Here is a 17,936-nt window from a genome sequence, read left to right as displayed (position 1 = left end):
TGCTACAGGCCTGATTAATAAATTCTGATGCAGAAGGACAGCCCTATGGAGAGCGGTAATAACATGATAGACTTACACCAGCCGCCACCAGGCTCTGTACCTTACAATCGTTTTTAATCTGGAGCAGGTATTCCTCAAACGCAAATGCTTTCTGATAGAACACTATGGGGCGTGATTTAGCTCTCCTTATCGCTCTAGCACTCATCTGTGGGCATTAAAGGGGTTGTGCGCCTTTAAATTAACCTTTGGTACGATGTAGAGATTTGCAATTTGCAATTCGTTTTAATTCTTTATTATTTATGTGTTTTTTTTTGTTGAGTTATTTGGTTTTTTATTCAGCAGCTCTACAGTTTGCACTTTCAGCAATCTGGTTACTAGGGTGCAAATTACCCTAACAACCATGCATTGATTTGAATAAGAAATAGAATAAAATTGAAAGATGAATAATAAAAAGTAGCGATTACAATAACTTTGTAGCCTTATAGAGCATTTGTAAAATAAAAAACAAATAATTAAAAAAAAACTATATTTATAAAAAAAAAACATGAAGGCCGATTGAAAAGTTGCCAGTAACCTGTAAAATACTAAAAGTTAATTTAAAGGGGTGGTTCACCTTTAAGGTTATTATGTTATAGAACGGCCAATTCTAAGCAACTTTTCAATTGGTTTTCATTATTTTTTATAGTTATTTGCCTTTTTCTTCTGACTTTTTTGCAGCTTTCAAATAGGCGTCGCCGACTCCCTTCTAAAAAAACAAATGCTCTGCAAGACTACAAATTGTTATTGTTACTTATTATTACTGATCCTTCTATTCAGGCCTCTCCTATTCATATTCCAGTCTCTTATTCAAATCAATGCATAGTTGCTAGGGTCATTTGGACCTTAGTTACCAGATTGTTTAAGATGCAAATTGAAGAGCTGCTGAATAAAAAGCTAAATAACTCAAAAACCTTCAATAATAAAAAATGAAAACCATAGCAAATTGTCGCAAATTATCACTGTCTACATCATACTAAAAGTTATCTCAACCCCTTTAAAGGTAAACCACCCCTTTCATGAATGAGGCTCATGGTTTAATATGTTTAGACCTATTCTTTGTTGAGCTTTAGTTCTCCTTGAGTTCCTAAACGTAATGTATATCCAGTGAACACAATGTAAGTGAAAAATAAATGTCCCAATAGTAAATATTTTATATATTCTGAATTCCAGGTCCCTTTTATCGCTACAAGACCTACTATGACTGGCTGCACCAAATCGACCCGGCCTCTATCCCAAGCTGGAAGCCACTGGTTTCCAGGCTTAAACCAGCTCCAGTGTTTGGAGTCCTGTTCCTTATAGCTTCCCAGTACTTCCCTCTGGATTATGTGAAGACTGATGAATTCTACGAGCAGGCTTTCCTGTATCGTCTCTTCTATATGGTCCCCACCTTCTTCATCTTCCGTATGCGATTCTACGTAGCCTGGATATTTGCTGAATGCGGCTGTATTTCTGCTGCGTTTGGAGCCTATCCTGTTTCAGCTAAATCACGGTCTGGAGGAGGGCCAACCGTGGAATATGCTCCATTAGAGAGGTAGGAGGGGAGCACCTTGAGGGCTACTAAATTTAATTAATCAAACAACTGATTATGATGTGTAATTTTGATTACATTTCTAATTTAAAGGGGATGCAATAATGTACCTTCACTAGTACAGGTATGGGATCTATTATCCAGAATGCTTGGGACCTGGGGTTTTCTAGATAAGGGATCTTTCCATTGGATCTCCATACCCTATACTTAAAATCATATAAAATTATTTTATAATTACAGAGAAAGGGGAAAGGGAAGGGCATTTGCTTAAAGGGGTTTATCAACTTTGAGTTAACTTTTAGTATGATGTAGAGGGTGATATTCTGAGACAATTAACATTTGTTTTTTGATTTTTAATCGTTTGTGGTTATTAAGCGTTTTACTCTGCAGTTCTGCAGATTGCAGTTGCAGCAATCTGGTTGATCTGGTCCAAATTAAGTTAGCAACCATGCATTGGCTTGAACAAGAGACTGGACTATGAATAGGAGAGGCCTGAGTAGAAAGATGAGTAATAAAAAGTAGCAATGACAATACATTTGTAGCTTTACAGAGCATTTGTATTTTGGGGTCAGTGACCTCTATTTGAAAGCTGGAAATGGTCCTAAGAAAAAGGCAAATAATTAAAAAAATCTATAAAAATAAATAATGAAGACCAATTGAAAAGTTGTTTAGAATTGGCCATTCTATAACATAGTAAAATGTAACCACCTCTGTTAAAATGGACTTTCCCATAATTTGGAGCTTTTTGAATAACAGGTTTCCGGATAGGGATCCCATACCTGTAAGAGTCCCTTTTACATTCATGGGAAATACACAACTCTTGCCTAAAGATTCTTTGATATCCATTATTTTATTTATATTTTATTTGTCTAATGCATTTTCTGCTTTGTCCCAAAACAGAAACGCTGAGGGGGCTAAGGTGGAGCTGGAGTACGACTATGAGACAATAAAGAACATCGACTGCTATGGGGCAGATTTCTGTGTTAAAGTGAAGGACGGGATGCGCTACTGGAACATGAGTGTACAGTGGTGGCTGGCACAATATATATACAAAAATTCTCCTGTTAAATCCTTGGTGTTTGGGTAAGTTGCAGAGACTCCAATTTAGCACCACAAGCTGTTACTAAATATTAAAAGTGGATCAGTAAGATAAACAGTGCTATGAATAGATCATACATTTGCTACAGCAAATCCTTTTATATATCAGATGCCATGTTTCCTAGAATGTTCACCAGGGCCACGTTCAATTAAACCTACATTATAGCATGGGGAGGGGGCACAATATTAGCCTATGGCGGATCATCTTGGATGATGTAATTAGTGGCCCAATTATTCAGACTAACTGGCCTGTGCTTATTTGTGGGAAAGTATAACGTTTGGTCTGGTATGGTTCCCGGGGTCTTTTGTTAAGAAACGTTTAAGGGACATATAGTTTCAGCCTCACCTCCTAGTATTATATTCCCCCCGTAACTTTTAGGGGTTTATTTACTAAAACTCCACTGCCCAGATTGAACTTATTTATTAATTAAAAAACTTGAATTAATCGGATCGGGGGGAAAACCCAATAAAATCGAGTGAAAACTCAAATCATTTGATTCTTGACTTTTTTCCCCGCTCAATTTTTTTTCCGTGTTTTTGCCCGAAAACCCCGGATTTTCGGGCTAAACCCAGCGCAAACCACGATAACTTCAAATTGAGATAGGTGCCTCTCCCATTGACTTATTCATGACCTCGACAGGTCTGAGAGTGCAGATTTTTGGATTCGGGCTTTTAGATCTTATTCTCATTTAACTTTAGTTAAAGAAAATGTGATTAAATATCAACACTGGCCTAAAAGCAGGTGCTTATTTTTGAATTCCAGGCTTGGAGACAAGTTTTGGTTGCATGAAACCATATGTACTGCCAAACAGAGCTTCCTATAGGCTGCCAGTCCACATAGGGAGCCAATCACAGCACTTATTTTGCAACATTTTCATGCTTTTGTTGCTCCCCAACTCTTTTTATATTTGAATGTGGCTCATGGGCAAAAAACTGTCACTAGGGGCCCTTCCAAATGTCGGCCTTTCCAACAACAAACTGGCTCTGTGAAAGATGAAGGACCACCTGCTCACATGGAGGAACATGGTTTCTTCTCATTATCCAATCAGAACTGCCTCACCTTTACCTGAGAGATATTATTCAGAGACAGCTGGAGGGCCACTTTTTGATGTACTATTGGATAATAACATATTCCTCCATGTAAACGGTGCCCTCCAGCTGTAACTTGCACAATTGCCTGTAGATACCTACTGACGGACAGCTGATACCGGCTATTGGATACTGACAAAAAAGCATGTTCTCCATGTGAGTGGTGGCCTTTATGGCGAAACTGGATCCAAAGGGTTTGCTACAAACTTAATTTTAACACATATCAATCAAGATATGCAGTGTGTCTCTTTTAACCCTTTAAGTGCCAGCAGAATTTCACATTTTGGTTACGCGAAATGCCAGCCGTTTTTAAGCATTTTGTGCTCTCTCACTTTAGGGGCATTTTCTGAGGGGAAACCTATAGTTTACCTAGGAAAACTATACATTGTTTTTTTCGGTAGAAACTGAGCTTTCTAAATCTGCCTGAGTTTTCATGTATTTCCACCTGTGCAAAAAAATTTATAGTGCTAAATAACAAAAAAAAATGAAAAATTACCATTTTTCATTGTATATCAATTTATACCAGAAAAATATTTCATTTTACAGATGAAAATCCAACTGATTTGGAAAGCCTTATGTCTCTCGAACGTGCCAATACCAGATATGTATAGTTTTAGGGAGATTTAGGATTTCTGTACAGCAAAAACTCCCGGCAGTATATTACTGAATTTTGAAAGCACTAAGGCAGAAAACGGCATGCTTTAGATTCCAAGGCAAAAAATCCTGAAACCATAGGTTTACCCCAGAAAACCATACATTTTTGAAAAGTACACATTCTGCCGATTACAAAATGGGTAACTATGTCTCTCTACTCCCAACTACCAAACAGAAAAGCTTGTCTGAACATAGCGGTTTTTCAAAATAAAATTCAAAATTTTGAAAAATCATTTCAAAGGTTTTATTTTGCTGCTCCGCATATCCCAAACTATATTACGTACCAAGAAAAAGCACCTGAAATATGATTGCCAGGGGTCCACTGAACAGTTTGATATCCATTATGCATAGGTTTACCAAAGTATCTGGCATTTAGAGACACAAATATGAAGTTAGCGCATCCAAATTGTTCAGGACTTTACTTCAGCTACTGAGAAATCAACACATTGACTGCATTTTTTGTGGGGTAAAAACACAGAAATATATGTTTACCCCCCAAACCCATATATTTTTGGAAAGAACACATTCTACAGAATCTAAAATGGGTACCCATGCCTTTCTGCTCCAAACTACTGAGTCGCAAGGCTTTCCCAAAATTGTCGGTTTTGGTGAAATATCTGAAAATTGCCTCAAAACTTCAACTTCCCAGCACCATATCACCCATGTATCATTACGTACTAAGAAAAAGCACCCTAAATATGATTGCCAGGGTTCCTCTGAACATTTTGGTGGCCATTGTTCATAAGTTTACCAAAGTATCTGGCATTTAGAGGCCCCAAAATGAAGTTAGCGCATACAAACAGTCCCGTGAGTAACTTCATCTAATGAGAAATCAACACATTGACTGCATTTTTGTGGGGTAAAAACACAGAAATATATGTTTACCCCCCAAAACCCATATATTTTTGGAAAGTACACATTCTACAGAATCTAAAATGGGTACCCATGCCTTTCTGCTCCAAACTACTGAGTCGCAAGGCCTTCCCACAATTGTCGGTTTTGGTGAAATATCTGAAAATTGCCTCAAAGCTTCAACTTCTCAGCACCATATCACCCATGTATCATTACGTACTAAGAAAAAGCACCCTAAATATGATTGCCAGGGTTCCTCTGAACATTTTGGTGGCCATTGTTCATAAGTTTACCAAAGTATCTGGCATTTAGAGGCCCCAAAATGAAGTTAGCGCATACAAACAGTCCCGTGGGTAACTTCAGCTAATGAAAAATCAACACATTGACTGCATTTTTGTGGGGTAAAAACACAGAAATATATGTTTACCCCCAAAACCCATATATTTTTGGAAAGTTCACATTCTACAGAATCTAAAATGGGTACCCATGCCTTTCTGTTCCAAACTACTGAGTCGCAAGGCTTTCCCACAATTGTCGGTTTTGGTGAAATATCTGAAAATTGCCTCAAAGCTTCAACTTCTCAGCACCATATCACCCATGTATCGTTACGCACCAAGAAAAAACACCCTAAATATGATTGCCAGGGTTCCTCCAAACAGTTTGGTGGCCATTGTTCATAGGTTTACCAAAGTATCTGGCAGTTAGAGGCCTCAAAATGAAGTTAGCGCATACAAATAGTCCTGTGGGTAACTTCATCTAATGAAAAATCAACACATTGACTGCATTTTTGTGGGGTAAAAACACAGAAATATATGTTTACCCCCCAAACCCATATATTTTTGGAAAGTACACATTCTACCGAATCTAAAATGGGTACCCATGCCTTTCTGCTCCAAACTACTGAGTCGCAAGGCTTTCCCACAATTGTCGGTTTTGGTGAAATATCTGAAAATTTCCTCAAAGCTTCAACTTCTCAGCACCATATCACCCATGTATCGTTACGCACCAAAAAAAAACACCCTAAATATGATTGCCAGGGGTCCTCCAAACAGTTTGGTGCCCACTGTGCATAGGTTTACCAAAGTATATGGCAGTTAGAGGCCCCAAAATGAAGTTAGCGCATACAAATAGTCCTGTGGGTAACTTCAGCTAATGAAAAATCAACACATTGACTGCATTTTTGTGGGGTAAAAACACAGAAATATATGTTTACCCCCCAAACCCATATATTTTTGGAAAGTACACATTCTACCGAATCTAAAATGGGTACCCATGCCTTTCTGCTCCAAACTACTGAGTCGCAAGGCTTTCCCACAATTGTCGGTTTTGGTGAAATATCTGAAAATTGCCTCAAAGCTTCAACTTCTCAGCACCATATCACCCATGTATCGTTACGCACCAAAAAAAAAACACCCTAAATATGATTGCCAGGGGTCCTCCAAACAGTTTGGTGCCCACTGTGCATAGGTTTACCAAAGTATATGGCAGTTAGAGGCCCCAATATGAAGTTAGCGCATACAAATAGTCCTGTGGGTAACTTCAGCTAATGAAAAATCAACACATTGACTGCATTTTTGTGGGGTAAAAACACAGAAATATATGTTTACCCCCCAAACCCATATATTTTTGGAAAGTACACATTCTACCGAATCTAAAATGGGTACCCATGCCTTTCTGCTCCAAACTACTGAGTCGCAAGGCTTTCCCACAATTGTCGGTTTTGGTGAAATATCTGAAAATTGCCTCAAAGCTTCAACTTCTCAGCACCATATCACCCATGTATCGTTACGCACCAAAAAAAAACACCCTAAATATGATTGCCAGGGGTCCTCCAAACAGTTTGGTGCCCACTGTGCATAGGTTTACCAAAGTATATGGCAGTTAGAGGCCCCAAAATGAAGTTAGCGCATACAAATAGTCCTGTGGGTAACTTCAGCTAATGAAAAATCAACACATTGACTGCATTTTTGTGGGGTAAAAACACAGAAATATATGTTTACCCCCCAAACCCATATATTTTTGGAAAGTACACATTCTACCGAATCTAAAATGGGTACCCATGCCTTTCTGCTCCAAACTACTGAGTCGCAAGGCTTTCCCACAATTGTCGGTTTTGGTGAAATATCTGAAAATTGCCTCAAAGCTTCAACTTCTCAGCACCATATCACCCACGTATCGTTACGCACCAAAAAAAAACACCCTAAATATGATTGCCAGGGGTCTTCCAAACAGTTTGGTGCCCACTGTGCATAGGTTTACCAAAGTATATGGCAGTTAGAGGCCCCAAAATGAAGTTAGCGCATACAAATAGTCCTGTGGGTAACTTCAGCTAATGAAAAATCAACACATTGACTGCATTTTTGTGGGGTAAAAACACAGAAATATATGTTTACCCCCCAAACCCATATATTTTTGGAAAGTACACATTATACAGAATCTAAAATGGGTACCCATGCCTTTCTGCCCCAAACTACTGAGTCGCAAGGCTTTGCCAAATTTGGCGGTTTTGGTAAAATATTTTGAAAATTGCCTCAAAGCTTCAACTTTCCAGCATCGTATTGTCCATGTATCATTACCAGCATAAAGCATCCTAAATATAAACATAGGGGTCTACTAAACAGTTTGATGCCCAATGTGCATAGATATACCAAACTATGTGGGGCACAGAGACCCCCAAATGACAATATGTATAGACATTTTCACGGCTGACGCGCTGGCTGCTGCAATATAACCACCCGGTGTGTGTATTATGCGACATTAGACCACCTAACAGTACAGAGACCCCAGAAAACCATATATTTTCAGAAAGTACACATTCTGACGAATCCAATATGGGTAAATATGTGTTCCTACTGCAAACTGTCAAACTGCAAAGCAATGCTGAACGTAACGGTTTTTATCAAATTTCTGAAAATCGTCACAAAGCTTGAATTTTACCCCATTATATGCCCCACATTTCGTAACTTATCAGCATAAAACATCCTGAATATGAACGCCAGGGGTCTACTGAACACTTTGATGCCCAATATGCATAGATATACCAAACTATGTGGCGCACAGAGACCCCCAAATGACAATAGTGTATATACATTTTCACGGCTGACGCACGCTGGCTGCTGCAATATAAGCACCCGGTGTGTGTAATATGCGACATTAGACCCCCCTAACAGTACAGAGACCCCAGAAAACCATATATTTTCAGAAAGTACACATTCTGACGAATCCAAAATGGGTAAATATGTGTTCCTACTGCAAACTGTCAAACTGCAAAGCAATGCTGAACGTAACAGTTTTTATCAAATTTCTGAAAATCGTCACAAAGCTTGAAATTTATCCCATTATATGCCCCACATTTCGTAACTTATCAGCATAAAACATCCTAAATATGAGCGCCAGGGGTCTACTGAACACTTTGATGCCCAAAATGCATAGATATACCAAACTATGTGGCGCACAGAGACCCACAAATGACAATATGTATAGACATTTTCACGGCTGACACGCTGGCTGCAGCAATATAACCACCCGGTGTGTGTGTATTATGCGACATTAGACCACCTAACAGTACAGAGACCCCAGAAAACCATATATTTTCAGAAAGTACACATTCTGACGAATCCAATATGGGTAAATAAGTGTTTCTACTGCAAACTGCCAAACTGCAAAGCAATGCTGAACATAACGGTTTTTATCAAATTTCTGAAAATCGTCACAAAGCTTGAATTTTACCCCATTATATGCCCCACATTTCGTAACTTATCAGCATAAAACATCCTGAATATGAACGCCAGGGGTCTACTGAACACTTTGATGCCCAATATGCATAGATATACCAAACTATGTGGCGCACAGAGACCCCCAAATGACAATAGTGTATACATTTTCACGGCTGACGCGCGCTGGCTGCTGCAATATAAGCACCCGGTGTGTCTAATATGCGACATTAGACCCCCCTAACAGTACAGAGACCCCAGAAAACCATATATTTTCGGAAAGTACACATTCTGACGAATCCAATATGGGTAAATATGTGTTCCTACTGCATACTGTCAAACTGCAAAGCAATGCTGAACGTAACGGTTTTTATCAAATTTCTGAAAATCGTCACAAAGCTTGAATTTTACCCCATTATATGCCCCACATTTCGTAACTTATCAGCATAAAACATCCTGAATATGAACGCCAGGGGTCTACTAAACACTTTGATGCCCAATATGCATAGATATACCAAACTATGTGGCGCACAGAGACCCCCAAATGACAATAGTGTATACATTTTCACGGCTGATGCGCGCTGGCTGCTGCAATACAAGCACCTGGTGTGTGTAATATGCGACATTAGACCCCCCTAACAGTACAGAGACCCCAGAAAACCATATATTTTCAGAAAGTACACATTTTGACGAATCCAATATGGGTAAATATGTGTTCCTACTGCAAACTGTCAAACTGCAAAGCAATGCTGAACGTAACGGTTTTTATCAAATTTCTGAACATCGTCACAAAGCTTGAATTTTACCCCATTATATGCCCCACATTTCGTAACTTATCAGCATAAAACATCCTAAATATGAGCGCATGGGGTCTACTGAACACTTTGATGCCCAATATGCATAGATATACCAAACTATGTGGCGCACAGAGACCCCCAAATGACAATATGTATAGACATTTTCACGGCTGACGCGCTGGCTGCTGCAATATAACCACCCAGTGTGTGTATTATGCGACATTAGACCACCTAACAGCACAGAGACCCCAGAAAACCATATATTTTCAGAAAGTACACATTTTGACGAATCCAATATGGGTAAATAAGTGTTTCTACTGCAAACTGCCAAACTGCAAAGCAATGCTGAACATAACGGTTTTTATCAAATTTCTGAAAATCGTCACAAAGCTTGAATTCTACCCCATTATATGCCCCACATTTCGTAGCTTATCAGCATAAAACATCCTAAATATGAGCGCCAGGGGTCTACTGAACACTTTGATGCCCAATATGCATAGATATACCAAACTATGTTGCGCACAGAGACCCCCAAATGACAATATGTATAGACATTTTCACAGCTGACGCGCTGGCTGCTGCAATATAAGCACCTGGTGTGTGTATTATGCGACATTAGACCCCCCTAACAGTACAGAGACCCCAGAAAACCATATATTTTCAGAAAGTACACATTCTGACGAATCCAAAATGGGTAAATAAGTGTTTCTACAGCAAACTGCCAAACTGCAAAGCAATGCTGAACATAACGGTTTTTATCAAATTTCTGAAAATCGTCACAAAGCTTGAATTTTACCCCATTATGTGCCCCACATTTCGTAACGTATCAGCATAAAACATCCTAAATATGAATGACAGGGGTCTACTGAACACTTTGATGCCCAATATGCATAGATATACCAAACTATGTGGCGCACAGAGACCCCCAAATGGATATATAGTAGATAAAATTTACATAGGCAAAACAAAATAACACAGAACAGTGTGAAATGCAAATAAATCACCAAAAACTAATAAAACCACAAAAATCAATGCTTTTTTTTTTCACACTAGTGTAATCGGCCACCAGAATTACCGTTTGAATATTTTAGCTGGGCCAAATCGATTATACGGGCAGAAACAAGTGAACAACACAAATGCAGAGCTGAAAATGCAATAAAATGGCTAAAAATTCAATAAAATGGCTAAAAATGCACCAAAATACCCAAAATTGCAATATAACCACCAAAATAACATACAAAAGCTATTGCACAGTACGGTTAGCGAATACGCTATTCGGAACGGCAATAAAACATTTTTTTTAGCCCAAAAAGAGACGATGCGATAAGAAAAAAAAAAAAAAAAGCCACAAAGCCATATATGTACATATGCGTGTGCACAACGGGTAAATTGCATGTTATTTGCGCATGTGCGCGTGTGCAAGTGTACATGGGTGCTGTGAGTGTGTGTGACCCCCCCAATCCCCAAAAATCTATGTGTGAGTGTGTGTAAGTGTGAATGTAAGTGTATATTACTGTAATAAGTGTGTGTTGGTGTGTTTGTGTGTTTTTGTGTGTGTAAATGTTACACTTACCTGGGGTAGATGCTGCAGATCGATCAGAAAGGGTCCCACGCAGCAGATCTCCAGCTCCAACGATCATCAGCCATGTGGGGGCGGAGCTGGGCGGAAGTGCGGCGCAGGCAGCAGCAGGACGCATAGGAAACGCGTCCCTGCTGCTGCTTTGGGGCCCCTGGGCGATCGCGCCCCAGGGGCCACACGATCCCCTGCTCTGCTCGTTGTCTAGGGGCAGGGGATCGTGAAGGAGCGGAGCGAGCGGCTCTAACAGCCGCTCCTCCGCTCGCAAACCCGGAAGTGCTGCAGAACGTAGAATCTACGATCTGTGGCACTTTGGTCCTTTGATCCACAGAACGTAGATTCTACGTTCTGTGGCACTTAAAGGGTTAATCTAGGACAGTGACCCCCAATTTTTTTTTACTTGTGAGCCACATTCAAATGTAAAAGAAGTTAGAGAACATCGAAAGCCTGTGAAAGTTCCTGCCAAATATGGCCTGTGATTGGTTATTTTGTAGCCCCTATGTGGACTGTCAGCCTATAGGAGACTCTGTTTGGAAGTACACCTGGTTTTAATACAATTAAAATTGCCTCCAAGCCTGGAATTAAAAAATAAACACCTGCTTTGAGACCACTGGGAGCAACATCCATGGGGTTGGTGAGCAACATGTTACTCCAGAGCCACTGGGTAGCGATCACTGATCTAGAAGGTTGTCTGTAAATATTCCAGAGAGATTAACTGGTTAAACTCCAAAGACGTTATAGCTTTGGCTTTTATTTTTGTGGCCATTTATCTGATCACTAGAGTTCAAATTATCCTTACAACAAGGCAGTGGTCTGAATGAGAGACTGAAAGATCAATAGAAGGGGGCCTGAAAGGGGTGGTTCACCTTTAAGGAAATTTTTAGCATGTTTAGCAACTTAACAATTGGTATTTATTTTTTTATAGGTTTTTTTTAATTATTTACCTTCTTCTTCTGACTCTGTCTGACTCTGTCCAGCTTTCAAATGGGGGTCACTGACCCCATCAAAAAAACTAATGCCCTGTAAGGCTACACATTTATTGTAATTGCTTATCTTTCAATTCAGGCCTCTCCTATTCATATTCAGTCTCTTATTCAAATCACTGCAGGGTTGTTAGGGTAATTTGGACCCTAGCTACCAGATTGCTGAAATTGCAAACTAAAGAGCTTCCGAATAAAAAGCTGAATAACTAAAAAAAAAACGCAAATAACAAAAAATGAAAACTAATTTCAAATTGTCTCAGAATGTCAATATCATACTAAAAGTTAATTTAAAGGTCAACAACACTTGAATGCAAGATAATAAATACAAAGAAACAAAAACAATAAAAATGTAGCCTTACAGAGTAATAGTTTTTTGGCTGCGGGGGTCAGTGACCCCCGTTTGAAAGCTGGAAAGAGTCAGAAGAAGAAGGGAAATAATTCAAAGACAAAGTTGCTAAGAAAAGGCCATTCTAAGCCTTTGCAAAAAGGTAACTTACAGGTGAATTTCCCAGTGTGTCTAGAGAATATCTAAAGAAAGTAAGTGCATTTCCTCATTATTTATACTTCATCACATTTTCTGTGCCCATTGCAGGAGTGCATGGACCATGCTTGTAAGTGCCTACTGGCATGGAATCCACCCTGGATATTACATGAGCTTCCTGACCATACCATTATGCTTGGCAGCAGAGGGGTCCATGGAGGCTGGCCTGAGGCGTCACGTGTCCGATTCTGGAAAGATGATTTTTGATTGGGTGCACTGGTTCCTTAAGATGAGAGCCTATGACTACATGTGCATGGGGTTTGTGTTGCTGACCTTCACCGACACCTATCGCTACTGGCAGTCCATCTACTTTTCGGTGCACGTTCTGGCTATAAGCTTATTCCTTCTAGGCCGCGTGCTGGCACTTAAGTCTCCCCGAAGGCCAAGAAACACGAAGGAGGAGAAGGCAGAGGCCAAACAAGAGAACAGGCTCCAAGAATAAACACAGTAAAGTACCTGGATCCTCCTGTCGGCCATAGAAAACCCTGTGACTCGTGCTAAACTGATGATTTACAGCCCTCTCCCACTTCCTCTGCTTCAGATTCCCGGAATGTAACCGATACTTCATATGTTCCTCCTACAGGAATACCGTCCGGTCTTACAGTGTATTGCGAGCGTCCCTCACATCATCCTTTTTTATGCTTCCTCGTGAAGTCACATGTCTACGGTCCTGGATTGCGGCACATCAGGATTTTCGGCAAGAGCACTGCCTGCGTTATATTGGCAAATCCTAAGCCAAATGCTTGTCATTTTATCATCCAAAAAAATGTATTTCTGCTGGCAGCCAAATCTTCCTCAGTCCGCTATAAAGTGCCCCTGGTCTCTCTTTCAGCAAGGAGTTGGCTGGGACAGGGGTTTCTTTACCAATTCTATAGCTATTCAAACCTGGGACACTCCGCTTGTTTTTGGCATTTCAGCAGTTTCAACATATCAACGGAAAGGCCGTTTCTGTATATGGAATTCGCAGTGAAGCCCAGGAACAAAAAGTGATACTTGGAGAATAAGGAAGGTACATGATGCTGTAGATTCATTTGTATCCTGTTTCACCATATGAACATATATGCCTTGTGCTTATTCATCACAGTGGGGAACCGTTAACTATTTCAGGTATAACGTTTCTGAAAAATAATGACAAAAAATATATATAATCACATACAGTCTTATCATTAGGGATGCACCGAATCCAGGATTCGTTTCTGGATGCCGCCAGGATTGGGATGTTTTCAGCAGGATTCGGATGTGCTAAATCCAAGTGCCTGGCCTGAATCCGAATCTTTAAAATCACATGACTGTCCATCACACAAACAAGGAAGCCAAAAAATGTTTCTCTTCACCCTTCCTGGCCCTTTGGATTCGGTATGGTTCGGTATTTGGCTGAATATTTTACGAAGGATTCGGGCGAATCCCAAAATAGTGGATTTGGTGCATCCTTACTAATCATCACAGTTAAATTGACTCTTGCTGGACTTGCTTAATCACTGTATGATTGGTCCTGCCGCAAACCCTGCCCAATAAGGCTCAGAGCCATTGCTTTCAACTGAGCTTTAGCTAATAATACATATTTATTGCCAAAGAACCCAACACAATGGAAGAAATAGATCTATATTTAAACATAAAAGGCCCTTTTTATAAATGGTTGAGATACATTTGAATTATATTTCGACATTTAATAGTGAAGAAGAATTGCGTAATTATAAAGAATCCAAAAAACATTCTGAATCAAGGGAAATGTAAAGTAGTGGTGATCGCTATGGTGATTTAGCCTTTGGCTTTTGCCAATTCTGAAATAGAGAACATGTAATTTTCTGCAAAATGTCCTAATATTTTGTGTAAATAGGATGAAACTTCCCAAATCGGCTGTATTTGTAAGGCAGGTTTTTTTTTGGGGGGGGGGGCTAAATAATACTGGGAAATAATGTAAAAATGCCAAATGTAACGGTTATTACTGCCTATAAATAGACCATAATACTTTTTACACCTTTAAAGGAGAACTAAACCCTAAACTTAAAAAACCCCTACCCTAAATAGACCCCTCCCTCCTCCCCCCAGACTAAGTGTTACCCCAGACAAATGCCCCTAATGTTTTACTTACCCCTCGGTGCAGATTCAGGCATCAGAGTTCACGGCAGCCATCTTCAGCCACTTCGGTAATATTCGGAATGAGACATGCGCCTCCATGCTGGTTTCATTCTGCATCAGCAGAAAACTGCACCGGCCCGGGGTTATTCCAGTGAGCATCACGGAGCGATCGTCTTCCTGCTTCTTCTTGTGGCTGTGCATGCACATTAGAGTGAAAATCTAAACTTTTAAATAAAAAAAGACGGCTATTTTGTTCTACTGCGCATGCGTCTGCCTCGGAAAATTTTAAAAATAAAGTGACGAAGACGATCAAACGTGGTGCTCGCTGGCAGAGACCCCCAGGTCGGACCAGTTTTCTGCTGATAGGAGCACCAGCCTTGGGTGTCGGGTAAGTAAATATAATCACTTGGGGGTGCCTAACCTTTTACCCCAAGGTAAAATTACTTTTCTTCTCCTTTAAGTGCTAGCAGACTTATGCATCCACATAAAAAGGAGCTTATTGCCAGCCCTCCCTCTACATTTCTGGTCATTTTTTCAGTCTGCATTTGTTTACATGGCAGCTCAGAGTAGACTGTAGATATAACTGTGGTACTGAAGGGGCCAAAGTATTTCAATTCCCTACCAAGAGACATGGACATGAGTTTTAAAACCAGTTTGGATGCATTTCTAGCACAAGAGGGCCCACATAATTATGTTTTTAAGCATGAATTAATAAGTAATTGATTGTGGGAACAATGCCATTTTGGGGGGTCAGGAAAGACCTTTATCCTCCCTGTGAGGCTGAATCAGCAGCTGGGTAGGTAGGTCACTTAACATGGCCATAGGCACAAGGATCCGACGATTCGTATGATTTTCAGACTGTGTGTAGCGAGTCCCGACATTTTTCCTCCGGCAGAGATCGGTCGTTTGGTCGATCGGACAGGTTTGATTTTGTCCTATGAAGCCCATTGCGATCTCATCTTAATCCGATCGTTCAGATTACCCCCGATATACAGTAGACATGCCCGTTAGTGGCATATCGGGGAAAGATCGGCTAGTTTGGCGTTGTCTATGGCCACCTTTAGGTGAGAGAACAGTTAGATTTAGAAGAATTGAACTTGAATTTCTCTTAGTTTTTTCAGCCTAACCCGCTGTCATGGCACCATAATAGCTCCCTGCCTTGAGGAACTAGGAGTGATCTTGAAATGAAAACGCCAGTTACGTTAAACCCATCTGGGCACCTCAGCATTAGGACTGTTTAGGCATAGTTTGTTTTTATCATAGAGAAAGATTACCCAAAAGTAGATGGAATTCATAGGTGTTTCTTTTGGTTTCCAGCTCTTTAGTAGCACAATCTAGTCCAACAGGAGGGGCATAAATAAACTAATATAAGGTTGTTAGATGAGAAAAAAACATTGCAGCCAACCTTGCTCATAGGAGGGTTTTCTAATTTGAGGGCCAACTGGGGCTGCCTAGTTCCTCCATTATCTTTACACGAAGAAGTAAACCTCATGCCAAAAACTACATATGACATCCTTAAGCGGATCCACCTCAGAAGCACTAGGCTTGGAAAACTCTGCTGCCTGTTGAGGGGGGATGAATCACTCCCCATAAGTTTTGCATAAGATGCACTGTGGCTGCTGGGTATTGTAGTTGTACATCCCTTTAGATTACATCAATAGTCCGTACTGAACGCCTCCAGATGTGCAGTTGGCAAAATAAATCCGGAAATGTAAATTTTTCTGTGTTTTTTTGTAAAATAACCTGTAAGCACTATTCCCTTATTGCAGAATAACTGCCATGATTACGCTGGACGAATTTTTGAGAATCCTTCAAAACTACTTTTAGTAAATCGAGGTCCAGTTTTTCTTCTAAATTGTTATATTTTGATCAAATTTGTAAAAGAAGTAAACAAGGAAAATGCTGTGATTTAGTATTGCTGTCGGAGGGATGGACATAAACCAGGGACATGAGACACTGTGACCTTCCATCTTTCTCCTCCTCCTCCTCCCCCAGCTGCTCATTGGTTCATGTGCACAGGACAGATTTTGGTCTTAGGTTTTGGAATCTGTTTATCAAGGGAATGAGTGCGGTACCAGGACACACTGTATATGTCAAGTACTGGTGATATCACAGGAACTTTTTTCTTGCTAAAGTATACATTTTATATAAAAAGAAAAATCTCTCAATAAACCGTGTATTTTGACTTGTCTTTTGGGTCCGGCAGATTTCTTTATTCTGTTGACAGATTGCGAGTAGATTAAACTAAGTGGAAACCAATCTGACCAATAAGGTTCCAGCATCTAGTGGAAAGCCTTCCTTCTTGTGCTGATTTGTATGGATGAATGTTTTAGTGTACACACACAGGCTCATTTATTAACACTGGGCAAATTTGCCCATGGGCAGTTACCTATAGCAACCAATCAGTGATTAGTTTTTTAAAGCTAGCTGTAAGTAGAACAATGAATGCAGCAATCTGATTGGTTGCCATGGATTACTGCCCATGGGCACATTTGCACAGTTTTGTTAAATGACCCCTGTATGACCAGAATTATCCAGAAACCTGACAGCTCAACATCTTATTCCGAAACCAAGCGTACTAATATAAAGTTGCTCCACCTTTGTTGCTTCCCTCTACTCCCCAGGGAAGGATTTCCCTTATTGGTAGGATTTCCTTCCATTCAGCCAAAAGAGCATTAGTGAAATTGGGCTCCAATGTTGGGGGTCAGGTCTGGTTCGCAGTCAGCATTTCAATTCATCTCACAGGGGTTCAGTTGGGTTACCAAACTACTGTTTTATCTTACAAGCAATGAGGCTGCAATCTCTATTATAGTATCCAGTGTGAAGCCATTTAAAGGAGAACTAAACTCTATAAATGAATATGGCTAAAAATGCCATATTTTATATACTGAACTTATTGCACCAGCCTAAAGTTTCAGCTTGTCAATAGCAGCGATGATACAGGACTTCAAACTTGTCACAGGGGTTCACCATCTTGGAAAGTGTCT

The 17,936-nt window shown here is 40.1% G+C and overlaps 1 protein-coding gene across 1 annotated transcript in view; it reads left to right on the top strand.

Moving 5' to 3' along the window:
* Positions 1–17,121, top strand: part of mboat7.L (membrane bound O-acyltransferase domain containing 7 L homeolog) — a gene marked incomplete in the record, with an annotated part of 28,059 nt that extends 10,938 nt beyond the window's left edge. The window contains 4 exon segments of the mRNA NM_001095137.1: positions 1,210–1,570; positions 2,468–2,650; positions 12,922–16,468; positions 16,469–17,121. Of these exon segments, the coding sequence (NP_001088606.1) occupies positions 1,210–1,570; positions 2,468–2,650; positions 12,922–13,312 (935 nt within the window).
* Between the last annotated feature and the right edge of the window lie 815 nt (positions 17,122–17,936).

This window comes from Xenopus laevis, chromosome 7L (genome assembly GCF_017654675.1).
Source record: "Xenopus laevis strain J_2021 chromosome 7L, Xenopus_laevis_v10.1, whole genome shotgun sequence".
NCBI lineage: Eukaryota > Metazoa > Chordata > Amphibia > Anura > Pipidae > Xenopus > Xenopus laevis.
The sequence above is the reverse complement of the archived record's forward strand: the minus strand, read 5'-3'. Positions and strand labels throughout refer to the sequence as shown.